General features: G+C 49.6%; 1 protein-coding gene across 10 annotated transcripts in view; it reads left to right on the top strand.

Moving 5' to 3' along the window:
• Positions 1-17003, top strand: part of TMEM266 (transmembrane protein 266) — a 134869-nt gene that overhangs the window by 93572 nt on the left and 24294 nt on the right. For all 10 annotated transcript variants that reach the window (XM_023652779.2, XM_070232921.1, XM_023652810.2 and 7 more), the window contains 3 exons: positions 727-783; positions 1903-2041; positions 6226-6341. In XM_023652779.2, the coding sequence (XP_023508547.1) occupies positions 727-783; positions 1903-2041; positions 6226-6341 (312 nt within the window). The remainder of the gene's footprint in view (positions 1-726; positions 784-1902; positions 2042-6225; positions 6342-17003) is intronic.

The raw sequence follows: 17003 nt of genomic DNA on the forward strand, positions 1-17003 counted from the left end.
GTGGTAGCTTGGGCCTGGTGTCCATCTTGTTGCCCAGCCCTCCCCAGTTTCAGATTCCTCATCACTATACCTACGCACCCACATTCTACTCTTTGGGAAGAGGGAAAGAAGAAGAGCCTAATCCCCTGAAGGGTGTAACCAGGAAGTTGCATACACAGTTTCTGCTCACAAACCATTGACCAGAACTTTATCACATGGCCACTCCTGGATGCAAGGAAGGCTGGGAAATGTGGTCTTTAGCAGAGTGGTCATGCTGAAGCTCCAAGTATCATACAAGAAGTAGACAAGAGAGACTGGGGGGAGAGGAGTCAACAGGCAGTCTGCCACACGCAAAGACAAGGCAATAGGAGAAAGCTTGGATGTTTGTAGATTTGCAAGTGGTTTGTGGCGTGACAGGAGTACAGGAGATGACTGAAGAGGAAAGCAGGGTCTTGAGTATCATTCCAAGGGATTTGGAATATATTCTGTATGTACTGGGAGCACTGAAGGGTGTTAAGTGAGGGGCTGGCACAGATGATGACTCAGACACGAGCTAGGGCACTCAAAATGGGAGTGGAGAGGGCACGTGGGCTGAGAAACACTCAGGGCGTGGTGAAGTCATTTTCCCATTATTGAACATGGAAGCAGAGCCCTGGATTCTGAGCTCTGGAATATTCTCTTGGTGAGGGAGAGGGCAGGGGCTGGAGAGCAATAACCATAACCTCTTCTCTCACTTCCTCTCCTCAGACTGTTCTAAGGATTGTGGTGCTTGGCATCTGGGATTACATCGAAAACAAAATAGAGGTAAAGATCAACGTCCACCCCCAAAGCCCAAGCCAGCCATCTTGGAAGCTGGAAAATGTCGCTGTCCCATCCATTCCAGGGTGGCAACCATCAAAAAAGGCTGTCTCCTTCCCATACTGGACGCAGAAGTCTCTTCAGCTGTGCCTGTTGGGTGGGTGGGGAGGGGCCAACTGAGAAAGTTTCCAGTGAAGGGACGATCTAAAGAAATCTCCTTCAAGTTCTGCAAAATTTAAAAAGTTATTCTTGAATCATTTTGGAAAGCTTTTGAGATGTGTTTTAAAACAAATAAATCTACCCTAAAATGGCCCCATGGTCGGAGAGCTGAGAAGGAAATTGTAAAAGTGCTTCTCAGCCTGGGTTTCTGCTGAGCAAACCCACTGCTCTGCCTCCTGTAAAAGTGGTGGAGATGAGGTGTCGGGGAGGCCTGGCTGTTGCTGGGAGTTTTGTGCACATGGGACAAGGCAAGGTGGTCAGCGTCTGCTGCCCACTCCTTCCTTACCCCCACATCCACTTGTTAGCCTTTTTTGGCCTAATGCCAGGAGCAGACATAGAGGCCTGGCCCATAGAAGTCTCAGACCAAGGTCAGGCTGGAACAGACAGATGGAAGGTCAGGGCCCAGGGGTGAATCACCTAGGCTGGGCCCCCTCCTCTCTTAGCCCTGCCTCCCTGTGCGGTTAGGGACTTAGCACCGGCACCAGATGGAGATGAGATGTGGGCTTGGGGCTACCCAAGGGGAAAGGGCCTGCCTTCAGCCCCAGATGCCAGTGAGGGATTCAGTGAGGCTGGAGCAGGAACCCTAGGACACAGGATTCAGGCCCCATCCCAAAAAGGACAAGATACTGGAAACAGACGCTTGGAACACCCAAAGGCCATCTGAACAAAAGCTGGAGATGGGCTGAGGTCACTTGGAGGAAAGAGAGTGTTCAGGAGCACATTTAGGAGCGGGGAGACCCCTAAAGACTGAGGAGGGTCAGGAGGGGCAGCCAGTGATGGGGGTCACATTCTGATATGGGGACAGTCCTCCTGGAGAAGTTGTCCAGCACCAGCTGCTTTGCCTGACCTGGTTCCTGGACATTGAAGAAGGTGGCCCAGAGCACTGAAGTCTGCCTCCTCTCACAGGTATTCGATGGGGCTGTGATCATCCTGTCCTTGGCCCCGATGGTGGCGTCCACCGTGGCCAATGGGCCCAGGAGCCCCTGGGACGCCATCAGCCTCATCATCATGCTCCGAATCTGGCGAGTAAAGAGGGTGATTGATGGTGAGTGGTCTGAAAGGGGTCAGCAGGGCTGGCAGGGTGGCAGGTGGCTGCTCCAGAAACTGGGGCCATCAACTGAGAGTGGAGAGAAACCATATGATGCAAGGGATAGGCCAGCCAGCCTCAGGGCTTGGAGGCTGGAGACTACTAGCACAGAGAGAACCAAGCCCATCGCTGCTCATTTGATGTCATATATTCAGGAACCACTCACATGCTGCCCAGACATCACTTGCAAACTCTTGAGTTTAGAGGTCCCTCATATAACTATTTATTATATGCCTGGATCACCAGCCCTTCACCTGAGAGCTTATAGCAGGGCCTGCATGTTGTCAGAAGACCAGCTTTTCACATCCTGGGTGTTTTGATGCACACCTGCTGCTGGCTTCCCAGTGTTTGCAGACTCACCCCTGGCTTCGTCCAGATTACTGGTTAAGGTGTTGCTCCCTGCAAGGTCCATCTCACCTCTGTGTCCACCAAGGACAAGCTGGGTGCCCCCCAAGCCTATTGACCTACAAACAACCAGAGAATGTTTTTGTGGGAGCTGCTGACCTGGGCTGGTTTTTGGCTTGTGCTCCAGCTTTAGTGCGACGCGCTCCCATCTGGGTCTCCATTCCCAGAAAGCGTCTGATCTGCTCTGCTTTATCATGGCCTTTGTTGCCATCAGAGGCAGAAGCCACTCTCCCTGCTGAGCCACTTCATCTAGAGAGCTGTGCCCTGATCTGGATAGCTCATGTATTTCCAGAAGGTGGTAACAGACCAGAGTGCATCCCCCAGAGGAAGGAGGCCTGGGTGGAGAGGAGACTAGAAACGTCATCCCCGAAGAGCAGTGTGGGGAACTGGGGTGGAGTGGCCTAGAGGTCAAGGGCATGGTGAGGGCATTGAAGTCATCTTGGCAAAGAGGGAGGAACTGACTCATTGGGCTCCAGAGGGTGGTCCTTGGACCCCTGAGGACCTGACAAGGAGGCCCACCTCACCTCAGCTGGATTAGGCACAGAGCCACCTGCATGTGGCCTGGTCTGCCTCTCCAGGAGGTGGGCTTCTGCTGGAGTGTGGGCACCCAGAGGCCAGACGGCCACATAGAGGGGCAAGGCATGACAAGGAGGTTATACAGATGATGATTCCCAAGCTTTTTTTTTTTTTTTTAATAGCAGCAAAGCCCTTTCTTCTACAAAATTTTATACAGATACCAGTGTTAAAAACAGATTGAAAATGGGGCTTTTTTGGTTGACTTGGAGTGGAGGGGGCCCAGAGCCCTCCTTCTTGCCCTCCCCCTTCTCCCCCAAGGTGTCTCTAAGGACCTTGTGGGCCTCTGGAGCAGTTTAAAACTACTGGAATAGACTATTAAGACTACAGACTGTATAGTCTTATATATAAGTATATAGTGTATACTATACAGTATATACCATCTAGCATATAGACTCTAGGGTCACTCCAGCCCTGAATTTTGGTTGCAAATGACAGAAATTGTGGCTATGAGAATACCCCAACAGTATGCGCCCAGTGGGTACAAGGCAGGAAGGACGGCCTCTAGGGTCTCTCATCCCCTGGGCTGGGCACCCACCCCCAAATCCCACTCTGTGAACACGGTGGGGTTTAACATCTCGTCAAGGAGCCCCCAACTCAGAATCTTCAAACTGGAATGTGATCAAGTCCAACCTTGGAAGGCCAAAGCTGGGAAGTCTTTGGGAGGTCATCTAGTCCATTCCTCTCATTTGACAGATGGGGAAACTGAGGCCAAGAGGAATGAAGGTCACATAGCAAAGCTGGCTCTGAGCCAGAAGTGGAGCCCAGGACCCTTGACACTCACCAGTGCTCTCTTAGCTAGTCCATCCTTCCCCATCTGCTCAGGACCCTGTTCTTGTCCATGAGAATATCTGCTCCCTTCAGGGCAGGAACACTGCCTTCTGGCTCTTCTCTGCCAGCTGTGGACAGCTGGACACTCTCACACTGATGCATCTTGACAGCTCCTATTGTGAGCGCTCTTCCCAGCTGTTCCCCCTTTTTCCTGACACGTCAGGCATTGCCATGCCCCTGGGAATCTCATGAGAGGATGTGCTGCGTGAACAGATGGGTGTTAATTTGCTACTCTTGCCCTGGGTGTGAACTGGCTTCAACAGAGATCCAAGGAGGCACAGCTGCTTAGGGCAGCCTCTGAGGCCTGGAGACAGGTCTTATGGACATGTGGGCCGCACTCAAATTTGGAAACAAACAGAAAAATCCTAATTTCTCTTCTCTTCATGATCCCTGCAATAGCCAGAGAACATCTGGAGGTTGGGAGGCTGTGGGTGGAAAGGGGACTTGGAGAGTAGAGATATGGAGAGTTCTAGAATACAGTGGCAAGAGAGGCATATGATTAAGGTTTCTGAAGAATCCAGAGGGCTGAGTTCTGAGAGGTGTAAGAAGAGTGTGAAGGGCAGAGGCCAAGGTCAGGTCAGGAGTTGATATCGTAACTTCCAAGAACCCGGAGAACTGCCCAAGGGAGAGGTCTCTGGGGCTGCCACTGGCTGGGAGATCATGGGACCCTCCAACCCAGAGTCCAGGCTTTCTCCTCTGGGTCTCAGTGTATGTGTCACTTATAAGTAGGATCATCTGTGAGTAACAGAGACCCAGAATAACAGTGACTTAGACAAAACAGGAGTTTATTTCTCTCACATGAAAGTCTGTAGGTAGGCAGGCCAGGGTTGATATAGTGCTTTCTGCAGTCACAATCCCAGGCTCCTCCTATTTTGTTGCTCTGCTGCACATTGCCTACTTTCCAAAGCTTCTCCATGGTTCAAGATGGCTGCTTCAGTGCCAGCCATCACATCCTCATTTCAGCCAGTAGGACGAAGGAAGGGAGGAAAAAGATAAGGAGGCAAAAAGAAAGTCCCAGCTGCCTTTTCTTTTTAAACATCTTCATTGAGATATAATTCACACACCATAAAACTCACCCATTTAAAGTGCACAATTCAATAGTTTGTAGAATATTCATTGGGTTGTGCAAACATCACCAAAATCTAAGTTTAGAGGTTTTTCATCACTCCAAAAAGAAACCGCATACCCATTAGCAGTCACTCTCCATTCCCTCCTCAGCCCTAGGCAACCATTAATTTACTTCCTGTCTCTGTAGATTTTCCTCTTCTGGACATTTCATATAAATGGAATCATATGATATGTGATTTGTTGTGTCTGGCTTTTTTCTCTTAGCGTAATGCTTTCAAGGTTGATCCATGTTCTAGCATGTATCCTTTTTTCTTTTTATTTTATTCCTTTATTCCTTTTTATTGTTGAATAGCATTCCATTTGTGGATATGCCACATTTTATTTATCCATTCATCAGTTGATGGACATTTAGGTTCTTTCCACTTTTTTTTTTTTTTTTTTAAAGATTTTATTTTTTTTTCCTTTTTCTCCCCAAAGCCCCCCGGTACATAGTTGTATATTCTTCGTTGTGGGTCCTTCTAGTTGTGGCATGTGGGACGCTGCCTCAGCGTGGTTTGATGAGCAGTGCCATGTCCGCGCCCAGGATTCGAACCAACGAAACACTGGGCCGCCTGCAGCGGAGTGCGCGAGCTTAACCACTCGGCCACGGGGCCAGCCCCAGGTTCTTTCCACTTTTGACTGCTGTGAACACTCATGTACAGGTTTTTGCATGGACATGTCTCTTCATTTCTCTTAGGTACCTAGGAATGGAATTGCTGGGTCATGTGGTCACTCTTTGTTTAACCATTTAAGGAACTGCCAAACTGTTTTCCAGAGAGATTGCCCCATTTTACATTCCCACCAGCAATGTATGAGGGTTTCAATATTTCCACTTCCCCAACTGCCTTTTAAGAAAAGCTTCTGGAAGCTGCTGCATGAGAGCTCCACTTGCATCTTGTCCAGAATGTGGTTTCATGGCTGCCCATAGCTCTGAAGGAGACTGGAAAATATAGTCCTTATCTCTGGCAGGTGTGTACACAGTGAAAATTAAGAGTCTATCTCTATGGAAAAGGAGGCTAACAGATATCTCGCCTCCATGTGTTGGGGTTCTGGCCCTCTTATACTTTCTGGATGCTGTTGTGTACCTGGATATCCTCAGTGCCCCCTGACCCCAGAGCCTCTGGGAACTGCCTGAACCTGCTGCTGGCTGAATGCTGGGACCAGCCCCTCCCCAGCCCTAGCCCTGCCACTGCCAAGTTCTTCACAGGTCTGTCTCTGTCTTCCAGCTTACGTCCTGCCTGTGAAGGTGGAGATGGAGATGGTCATCCAGCAGTACGAGAAGGCCAAGGTCATCCAAGATGAGCAGCTGGAGAGACTGACGCAGATCTGTCAGGAGCAAGGGGTAAGGCACTGCCTCTTTCAGTTCTGTCCAGGGCCGAGGACACAGGTGGTGCCTAAAGTCACAGGATCCCAGAGCCACAGGGCCCCCCAAGGTCAGGAAGCTCCTCCAGCCCCTTGATGGACACATGGGGAACCTGAGGCCCAGAGAAGGGGAAACACATCTGCGAGGCAGAGCCAACAGGGAGGGGCAGCTGGGGCAGGTGAGGGCCTGTCTGGGAATCCAGAGGCCTGCACTCAAGGCCCAGCCCCTGCCCCCTCCCTCAGGACTTCAGTGAAGTGGTGCTGCTTCTTTGCCCTCAGTTCTTTCATCTGTAAGATGAGGGGGCTGCTCCCACGTGAGTGGGACAGATAGCCCCTTCTATAGGAGTTCACGGGAGGGGGACTGGGGTGCTCAGGAGGTGGGAGGAGAGCAGAGTCCTGCAGCAAGGCTGCAAAACTCTGTAGAAACAGTCTTGGGTGCAGGGAATGTTCTGGTACCAGATGTGCAAGGGGAGGATGCCACACAGTGGACCAGATAGCAAGGCGGTGGGAGTGTGTGTGAGAATGGACGTCCCTCCTGACTCCCACAGCCCTCACTGTTGGCCTCTACAGGGCACTGGACACTCACTGCCTCAGGACGTGCTTATTTGCTCCTGGGGCTGCTTCTCCCATTGAACTGGATGCTCCCCAAGGGCAGGCCTTGTCCAACTCATGTTTGCCCCAGCCCAGCGCCCCATACATTGTGGGTCTCCTGGCTCCTCAACCTCAACCTCTCATAGCTGGAGGAGGAACTAGAGTGGATGTGAAGTCTGTGAAATGTCACCACAAACTGATCCCTGGAAATGTCCCCATAGGAACACGCGCACAGTGTCTTCAAAATCATCCCCTTGGAATGTCTGTCAGGGCACCAGATCTTTTTATCTACTTCAGGAACATCATGGCCTTTCATTTCAGCACAAAATGCTTAAGAGTGACAAGAGGGGACATCGGGTACACAGCCCTCAGGAGCACCTTGTCCAAGGGATCTTTGGAGTAGGGCAATCTCTGGTGGTCCTAAACTGGGAAAACAAATGTTCTAGCCCCTGAGCAGTTGGCATCAGCCTCATTTCTACCCACACATCTGTTCAGCCAGCACCATCAAGTGCCTGCTCTGAGCCTAGCCTGTGCTGGGCACTGAGGATACCATCATGGATGGGATTAGGCCCCTGCCCTCAAGAGGCTTTGGGTGACTCAGGGAGTTTGCCAGGACCATAAGTAGACAGCGGCGGTCTGGTGCAATGCATGCTTCAGCGGGGATGTGTGCTGGGGCTCTGCATGTCTGAGAGGAGCAGGGGGTGGACAGGTTCCAAGAGGTACTGACATTGAGCAGGGCCCCTTGGAGAAGGGTGCCAGGCAGAGGGGAAGGTGAGGCATGAGAGGGGGTGTTGTTCTGGGGGAGCTCAAGGCCATTCCCGCTGTGAGCAGAGGGAGGAAGCAGGAGGATTTGGAGACAGATTTGGGAAGGGCCTGTGTGGCTGACCAGGGAGTTTGGACTTCATCCTGCTGGGAAAGAGGCAGCCTGGAGTGTTAGAAGCCGGGGTGGGGGATCTGGTCAGATTTGAGTTTTTGATGGATCTTTCTGGCTACCATTGGAGGATGCTGGGAGAGAGCAGGGGTGGAGATGGGAAGCCTGGGTGGAGAGGCTGCGGCAACCACTAAGGGGAGAGAGGCTTAGGTTTGGGCAGAGGGAGGTGTAGGGGCACGGGGGAGAGAACAGTTCTGGGTGTCATCCAGGACCCGGCTGGTTCTTGGTCAGGCAGCTCTCCATCTCCTGTCTAGTAGGAAAGCAAATGGCGAATGCTCCGCTCCACTGCACTTACCATGCGAAAGACACAGACCCAGTGACACATCTGCCCTTCATAAAGTCACAACAAGGTGACCCTATGGCAGGCCTCACATCAGCAGCACATGTGCCACGTGGCCAGGAGAAAACCCTAGTGGCAACCCCATTTCCCATGGTTTCCACCATGACCCCTGACCTGAGCCCCTGGGGAACACACATTCCCGCCGTCCTGGTTCAAATCACCCCCACGTGTGACCTCCTTCCTGGGGGTCTCAGCCGGAGGGAGACTCTCTTGGATTCTGCACGGGAAAGAGCCAATAAATAAAGACAGGTTCCCTCGAGTTAGTGACATCTGGAAAAGAGATGAACAGAAAAAAACAGTTTTAATTTAAAAAACACCTGAAGCCTATCATCTTGGTTAAGGCAGCAAACAGGGCCAGATGAGCTGGGATCCCAGCGGGGCCACCAGGGAGGTGGGAGCGGGCCTGGTCAGAGCAGCCCTCTCTGGCTTCTGTGGAGAAACCAGGAATGCTGCTCTCCCAGAGCTCAGTTATGCCCTCTCTGCAGGCCAGAGCAAGAGACACCCTATTTTCAGCTGTATTTTAAGACCAGGTTTGAGACTTGACTGAGCAACATATACCCTTAATGAAATGAGAGTGCCAACTCATGCAGTGTCAGGGATGGCCAGACCCTTTGAGAGAAGAGCACCGGGAATGGTGAAGAATAGACTTTAGGGGCAGACCTGAGTGCAAAGGCAGCTCGGCCACGTACTGGACTCGAGGCTTTTGGCACTGATGGGGCCTCTGTGGGCTTCTGTTTTCCTAATCTGAAAAATGGGGACACTAATAAAATCCTTGAAGGGTGGCTTGAGATTGCTTAGCCTAAAGCCTGGCCCATGATAAATGCTGACTACATGGGAGCTAACCCTAGCCAGTGCGCCCCCACACCCCCACAAACACCCACTTTACAGATGAGAAAACTGAGAAGTGATGACTTCCCCAAGAGCACACAGCTAATTGAGGGCTTTTAGAGCCAGGAACAGGTCCAGGTGTCCTAACCGTGAACCTGTTCTTTCCCAGGACACCTTGTTTAGAGTCATGTTCTATGTCATTTTTCTACCCATGTCATTTCTCAGCGCTCAGTGAAAACACTGAACGCACCGGGGTATCTTTAAGCCACAGCCTCGGTGCAGTTCTCTGTCACGGGCAAAGACCCAGCTCCACTCAGCTGACCCAACGGCAGAGTCTCTTGCTGCTCTCCACCCTCCACCACCCCCATTCCGGGTCATTCTAGTCATCTTTGTCACAAACTCTTGCTCTCTCTCTTCCTGCTGGAATTCTCAGTTTAATGAAGCAATTTCCAAACTGAATTCATATATGCTACCTAAAAAATTGAAACTTGCCAAAGTTCCAATGAAATGTGTAGAATCTCAGTTTAAATGAAATACCCACTTTGCATTCTCCTTGCTCTCTCCCTGGGATGTATTTGTATAAATATTTGCCAAGACTTTGCTCATCTTAGCTCTTTTTTAAAATAAACCATTTTGGGGGGGGGGTGGGGTGGCTGGCCCGGTGCTGCAGCGGTTAAGTGCATACTTTCCGCTTCTCGGCAGCCCGGGGTTCGGCGGTTCGGATCCCGGGTGCAGACATGGCACCACTTGACAAGCTACGCTGTGGTAGGCGTCCCACATATAATGTGGAGGAAGATGGGCATGGATGTTAGCTCAGGGCCAGTCTTCCTCAGCAAAAAGAGGAGGACTGGCAGCAGTTAGCTCAGGGCTAATCTTCCTCAAAAAAAATAAATAAATAAAATAAAATAAACCGTTTTTTAGAACAGTTTTAGATTTATAGAAAAATTGTGAAGATAACACAGAGTTCCCATACCCTCCGCACCCAACTTCCCCTATTATTAACATCTTACATTAGTATCATGCATTTGTTAGAATTAATGAACCAATATTGATGTTATTATTTTTTTTTAAGATTTTATTTTTTTCCTTTTTCTCCCCAAAGCCCGCCAGTACATAGTTGTGTATTCTTCGTTGTGGGTCCTTCCAGTTGTGGCATGTGGGACACTGCCTCAGCGTGGTTTGATGAGCAGTGCCATGTCCGCGCCCGGGATTCGAACCAACAAAACACTGAGCCGCCTGCAGCGGAGTGCGCGAACTTAACCACTCGGCCACGGGGCCAGCCCCTTGATGTGTTATTATTAAAGTCCATACACTGTTCAGGTTTGCTGTCTCTGTTGCAAGGTCCCATCTGGGACGCCACATTCAGTCATCATGTCTCCTTAGGCTCCTCGTGGCTATAAAAGTTCCTCAGACTTGCCTTGTTTTTGATGACCTTGACAGTTTTGAGGAGTACTGGCAGTTTGTAGGATTCCCTCTATTGGGATTTATCTGATGCTTTTCTCCTGGTTATACTGCATTATGGGTTTTTGGGAGGAAGACCACAGAGGTAAAGTGCCATTCTCATCACGTCATATAAAGGGCACTTACATGACTTACCACTGTTTATGTTGACCTTGATCACCTGGCTGAGGTAGTGTTTGTCAGATCTCTTCACCGGAAACTTACTCTTTTTTAATTCACCTTTGGCTTTTTAGCAAGGTTAAATGGCTTCTTACTGGAACCCTGTGGAGAGTCTCAGGTGACATGGTTTGCCAGCTTCTTGCAGGAATATCATGTACATGTCATTTTCTGTACCACGTGGCAGCTCATTTCTTAGCACAGCCCACACCTAAGATGCCCCAGAACCACCTTAAGTTGCAGATGAAAGATGCCCTTGGAGGGCATCTGGCACAATCCTGGATTTGGCAGATGGGGGTATCGAGGCCCAGAGAAGGGGAGAGGTGTGCCCAACATCACACAGCAGTTAAGAGATTAGGATGGAATCAGGGGTCTCTTATGGCCCATTCCTGTACTTTCCAGGCCTGGACCACACTGGCCTTCTGGTCTTTACAGGGAGACGGGATTCAGTGCTTCCTTCATCCCCATCATCTCTTCTGACCATTGGGCACACCTCATCCTTAACAGATTCCTTCTGGAAAGGGGTGCCTAGAGGAGCCAGTAGGGGAGGAGGACATTCTGTTGGTTGGTCTTACCTTTCCTAAGTCCTGGCTGGCCTTCTGAGGCCTGCTTCCAGACTACTCACTCCTGTGATGGAAGCATATAGCCTCAGACCCTCAAGCCCAACAGTCCTTCACATGGAAGTTCTTTCCCATTCACCTTTGTTTTTCTCTCCATCTGGATCCCAGCCAGAATTTTCTTAGGAGTTAATCTCACTGGTACACAGATGGATTCCAGAAGCAGAATGCTAGTTACTGTCCTTCAGAAAGATGGTGCAAACTTTTTGTTTCTCTCTGTGTACTGGCTGCTTCAGCAATCAATGCTATTTTAGATACAATAGTTAAATCAATGCAATGATATATTCTTCTGACTCATCTTACAAAACCACTTCTGAGGTTCTATGTACATCTGTGCCCAAGATCTTGCTCTAAATCTGAAACATTCTGAAGTCCGCATTGTACCTGCCCTTTGCCTTGTAAACCTTGCAACAGCTTTTGGCCCAAAGTAATATGATCCAACCTGGCTCACGGTTGAAGTTTGTTTCTCTTCTCTGGTGGGTCCTCTGGGAAAGATGGAGGGAAGTTAAGTTCTCCTTCCTCAGCACCATTTACTCTGAGACCATTGGCAAAAGACAGAGGGGTGTGGGGCTCAAACTGGGTAACTTGAGGCCCAGCCTGCAAGGAGGCCAGTGGAACTCTGTGAGCCTCTTAGGGCAGCCTTAGACCTTGGGCAAGGGTCAGTCCCTGAAAGAGGCGTCCTGTGTGGGAGCAGCTGGGAGGGGTGGAGGGCGAACTCATACACCGGGAGCTGGCAGACAGGACTGTAACCTCAGCTCCACCAGCGACTAGTTGTCTCCCCCTTAATCCCTAGGCCTCAGGTTCCTCATTGGAAAATGGAGGAAACGAGGTTTACATCACAAGGATGCTATGAGGATCCGATTAAATCAAGTTATATATATATTTATATATAAGTCTGGTCCACTGGAGTCTCTCAGTAAATGTAAAAAAGAGAATAAAAATAATACTAAATCATTTGCATAATAGTAACCATTTACAAATGCACTGTCATGTATTTTAGCTCATTTTGACTTTGATAGCCAAAGTTGGTCGGCTCGATATTATTAATCCCTTTTATAGAAGGAAAGACTGAGGCTGAGGGAGGCTCTTGCCCATCCATTTTCTGATGCCACAAATAGGGCATCTCTACAAGTCACTGTTAGGATGAGTAACACAAGCTGCTACATCAAATAAAGCAAAAATCTCAGTGGCTTAACACAGGAAGAGTATTTGTCACTCACACCACAGCCCGCCGCGGGCTGCAGCTGGCAGGCAGGTGAAGGGATACTCCGTTCCAGTCACTCTGGCCTCCTGGCTCCTCCCATTTTGTGGCTTCTTATTCTGAGTCCTTGGAGTTTCTTCCTTACAGCCAGGGGATAAGAAAGGGAGAGTGGAGAATTGTGCACAGAAGGTTTTTATTGGCCAGCCCTGCAAGCAGTGACCTCACTTCTTCCCCCATTTCATAGGAGGGACTCAGTTACGCAGTCACACCTAAGGCACCAGATGCTGACAAAAGTGGTCTTGTGCACAAGAAGAAAAGTCACCTGCACAGTCACCTTATCCGTGAAACGAGGCCAAGGGGCTCACAGTGTTCCTACCCTTTTTCCCCCTTTTCAATAGCAGAGGCACAATCCCATTTATTAAACCTCACTGGATGAATGCAAGTCTCCCTAGCCTGTTTCCTGAAGAAACAAGATGATAACCTTGACCCCAAGCTGTAGGCATTTCTGGGGGAGGCAGGTGGTGGGGGGAGAGGCAGGACCCCACCGCCCCTCCCCCCACCACCTGTCTCCCCCTCCATCCACTCCGCTGTCTTTCATGTGCAGGGGTCCTGGCCCACTTGTCAGGTGGTGAGGGGCCTGATTGGGAACCTGGGCCCATCTCCCCTGTGTGGGCCTTGCTCTGGATCCCATGACTCCCCAGTGCTCAGCACCCCTGAGGGAATGCCGATGGCTCTGCACAAATTGCTTGCCTTTGAGGCTGAGCCGGCAGCTCAGAGCAGGGCTTCCATGGCCCTGAGAGCCAACAGCCCCTTCTGTCGGTCAGGAACAACAGGAGAGGGGTTCTGCCTTGGCTCTGGGGGTGACACTTGATGGTGGCTCATTCCAGAGAACCCCTTCTTTTCCTGCAGAGGCCACAAGCCCTCAGCTCCACACAGTAGCCTTTGTTACCTGGGTTATTCAAGATCTCCACTGTGGGAAGTCAAGTGTTTTTTTTTTTTCCCAACATGGCAGGTGATTTGTAAAACAGCCGATAGCTTTAATGACAAGCCTATTTAGCTGATAAAATTAGCCATCAGAAGAATAACTTATGTTATCCTTTTGCCATAATTTAAATTTATGGTCAACTACCAGCCATCTTTACAGTAGATGGAAAGAGGCCAAGGTTGAATTCAGCTCCACTCTACTCCTAAATCATTAGTTTGCAACTGTCTCCTGATTTTTATTGTTACCAACAATGGTGAAACTAATGGAAATAAACATTGGATGCCATCCCAATAACAGATGGGTTTGAAGGCAGGGCAGGCTGTGCAGACAGCACTAATAGGATGGAAGAAAATTACTGCTATTGCATTAGATACCATCAAGCTTCTGGCCAAAGTGTGCATTGATCAGGCCAAGGCCATGTCAATTGTACTCCACAAACCAGACCATTAAAGGCAGAGATGCCTGGGTGTGCCCGCCTTGCCGCCCCAGGGGGTCCACCCCACCTGGGCATGCATTAAAACCCCAGCCCAATGGAAGGGGCCTGACTCACTCCAGTAATGCACCAGGGCTTCCCTATGGATCCCAGCTGATCTGGGTAGGTTATCTGATTAGAAATACTTAGCTAATGATGCACATTAAGTAGGGCTGTGCCTGCATTTTCAGTCTTCCCAAGTCACAGGACGATCTTTTTTTTTCCCCCCCACACTGGGCCGGTTTGCCACTAGAAAATTTGCTTCATTTTCTCTTCAAAGCCACCCTACCCTTTCCCTCCCAGAGGCCCAGTCCCAATGAGCCCTGAAGAGCCTTGGTACTGTGGGTGTTTCTCCTTATCTGTTTTTAGCAGTTTGACTACGGGGTGTCTAGGTGCAGGGTTTTTGTATTTATCCTGCTTAGGACTCTGAGTTTCTTGAATTTGTGGGCTGATGTTTTCATTAGATTTGGAAAGTTCTTGGCCATGATTTATTTCTTTATTGCTTCCGTCCCAACCTTTCATTCTTCTCCTTCTAGAGCTCTAATTGCATATGTTAGACCTTTTGATCATGTCTCACACCCTATTCTGTTCCCCCTTTCTCTCTCTTTTTCTGGCCATAAGTTTTGATATTTTTCTATAGACGTATCCTCAAATTCAAAATCCCTATCTTATATAATTTCCAGTCTGCTGTTAAGCCCATCTAACTGAGTACTCAATTTCAAATATTGTATATTAAGGTTCTAAAAGTTTCATTTGATTCCCTTTATAGGTTCTATTTCTCCACTGAAATGCTACATCCACTCTGTCCATCCTTTCTTTCCCCTACTTCCTTTAACATATTAATCATAGTTGTTCTGAAGTCCTTGTCTATTAACTCAAATATTTACATAGATCAGCTACTATGAAAATTCTAAGCAGCTTCTTAACTGCTTTATGTCTTGATAACTGATCACTTTTTCTTGCTTATTTGCATGAATAGTAATTCTTATTGAGTGTTACACATTGTTGATGCTGCATTTTACAGGTTCTGGATTATGTTATCTTTCTCTAAAGAGCTGGCCCTCTGGGAATGGGGCATTTTAGCAGGGAGCAAGGGATGGCCCTCAAGACAGCATCAAGAGTTAACTGGCACTTGTACCTTATTCCCTCCCAGGTAGGGTCCCAGGGCCAGTACAGAGCTTGTCATAGACTCAGAATTCAGCGAGTCCATTTGCCTTATTGAACACACAGTGAAACCAAGGCCCAAAGAGGAAAAGAGACTTACCCAAAGTCAGAGTGAGGGAACAGTGATGGGCTAAGAGCTCAGGCTCCTGCCCCCAACCCTTGCTTCTTTTCCATGTAGGGGCCTCCTGCTCTTTCCTGGCCCCTGCTACCATCAAGCTCCCCTGCATACTGTTTGAGCTGAGTCCCTTCCATCTTGCCCATAAGACTGCAAGTTCCCTGACACAAGCTCTGTGGGGCTGGAAGCCAGAGGCATGGATTCTGGGCCCAACTTTGCTTCTGATGTACCAAGTGGTCCTAAGCTTTCATCCACTTTATCCCCCAGCACAGAAGCCTCCTTTCCACCTTATGGCCTCAGTTTGCCCATCTGACTAATGAGGCCCTGATATCCTAGGACCCCTTGACAACCCTTCAGACAACTAGAAGCATATGTGGCCATGTTTAGTATAGGAGAATCAGGAGCCAGGCTCTGCGGGTCCCAGCTAGTTCCTCCTGACAGCCCCCAGGCTGTCACAGCCAATGACCAGAACTGAGAGCCATTAGCCCATCTGCAGTTCCCCTGTAAGGAGTCAGTCATTCCTCCTTAGGGCAAGGGCTGAGAGCATCTAGCCACCCTACATCCCCTGGGCATGAAGCTTGTAAAACTTTGTCCCCACACCAGGTTGCCTCTCTCTCATCCCCATTCCAGTCCATGCCCATGCTGACTCTTTTACCTCCTAAATAATTCTCTCATTTCCATCTCCACTTTCTCCACCCTAGTCCAAATTCTGGCCACCTCTGGCCTGGACTCCTGCAGTTGCCTCCCAGCTGGTATTTCCATACCCATTGTGGCCCATCCCCATCAAATCCATTCTCTATTCTGCTGTCAGCAAGTTCCTTTCAAAATGCTTATCTGACTCACCACACCAGCACATCCACCTGTCTACCTGTCTGTTCAAAAGATTTCAATGATTTCTTGTAGCTCTTTAGATAAAGGCTGAAGTCCTTAAAATATCTTAGTGTGGCTACAAGGCTCTGCCTGGCGTGGCCCCTACCGAACTTCCCAGCCCTTTTTAACTACCAGTCCTCTGTCTCTTGGACACACCATGCCTCCTCAGCCACAAGTGCTATCCAGAGCCAGCCCTTGGGATTCTCGCAGGAGATTTGTTCCCTGAAGTACAGCAGACAGCCCCCCTACTGGGCCAGCCAGGACTCGTTTCCAAGCTGAAAGAGGTATTTTCATTCCAAAACATATAACAGAATTTTAACATAGCCCTCACCACACTTTACCTGACTTCTTAGTGAATGAATGAATGAATGAATGTATGCATGCATGGGAAAGCTACCACACACTTGGGGTTCATATCTCTAGCCCAAAACTTGTTTCAGTGTATGCGCCTGTGTCTACACATGTGGGCTTGGGGCTGGGCAAGCTCTGGCCTCTGGCTGTCTGGCCTAAATTCCAGTGGGACACTCATGGGCAGCTCTGTATCAATTACTAGTTATCAATAATGCATCTGTTCAGAGTGGCCTAGGAGGCCATTATCTGGGCCTGCCGGCCCTGATGAGCAGCATTGGAGAAAGTAGGCTCGGTGTGCCCATGGGAAGTTCAGATCAGCCTGGGCAGGAGGGGCACTCAGCCCCAGCAGAGCTCAGGAGGCTCGCCTCATGGGCCCTCTGTGACCTTGCTGCCAGAGGGGCAGCTCAGACCCTCTCCCTCTGCACAGGCCATCTTTTAATGAACTAGTTTCGCTTTCTCACCCTCTGAGACCAACAGCCCCATTTGAGTACTGGGTTGTTGAGGTCCAGAGTCTGAGCCTAGTCAGAGGCCAGAGTCAGGGCTCGGTGTGTGACTAGGAT

The sequence above is a fragment of the Equus caballus genome, chromosome 1, assembly GCF_041296265.1.
Source record: "Equus caballus isolate H_3958 breed thoroughbred chromosome 1, TB-T2T, whole genome shotgun sequence".
NCBI classification, from domain to species: domain Eukaryota; kingdom Metazoa; phylum Chordata; class Mammalia; order Perissodactyla; family Equidae; genus Equus; species Equus caballus.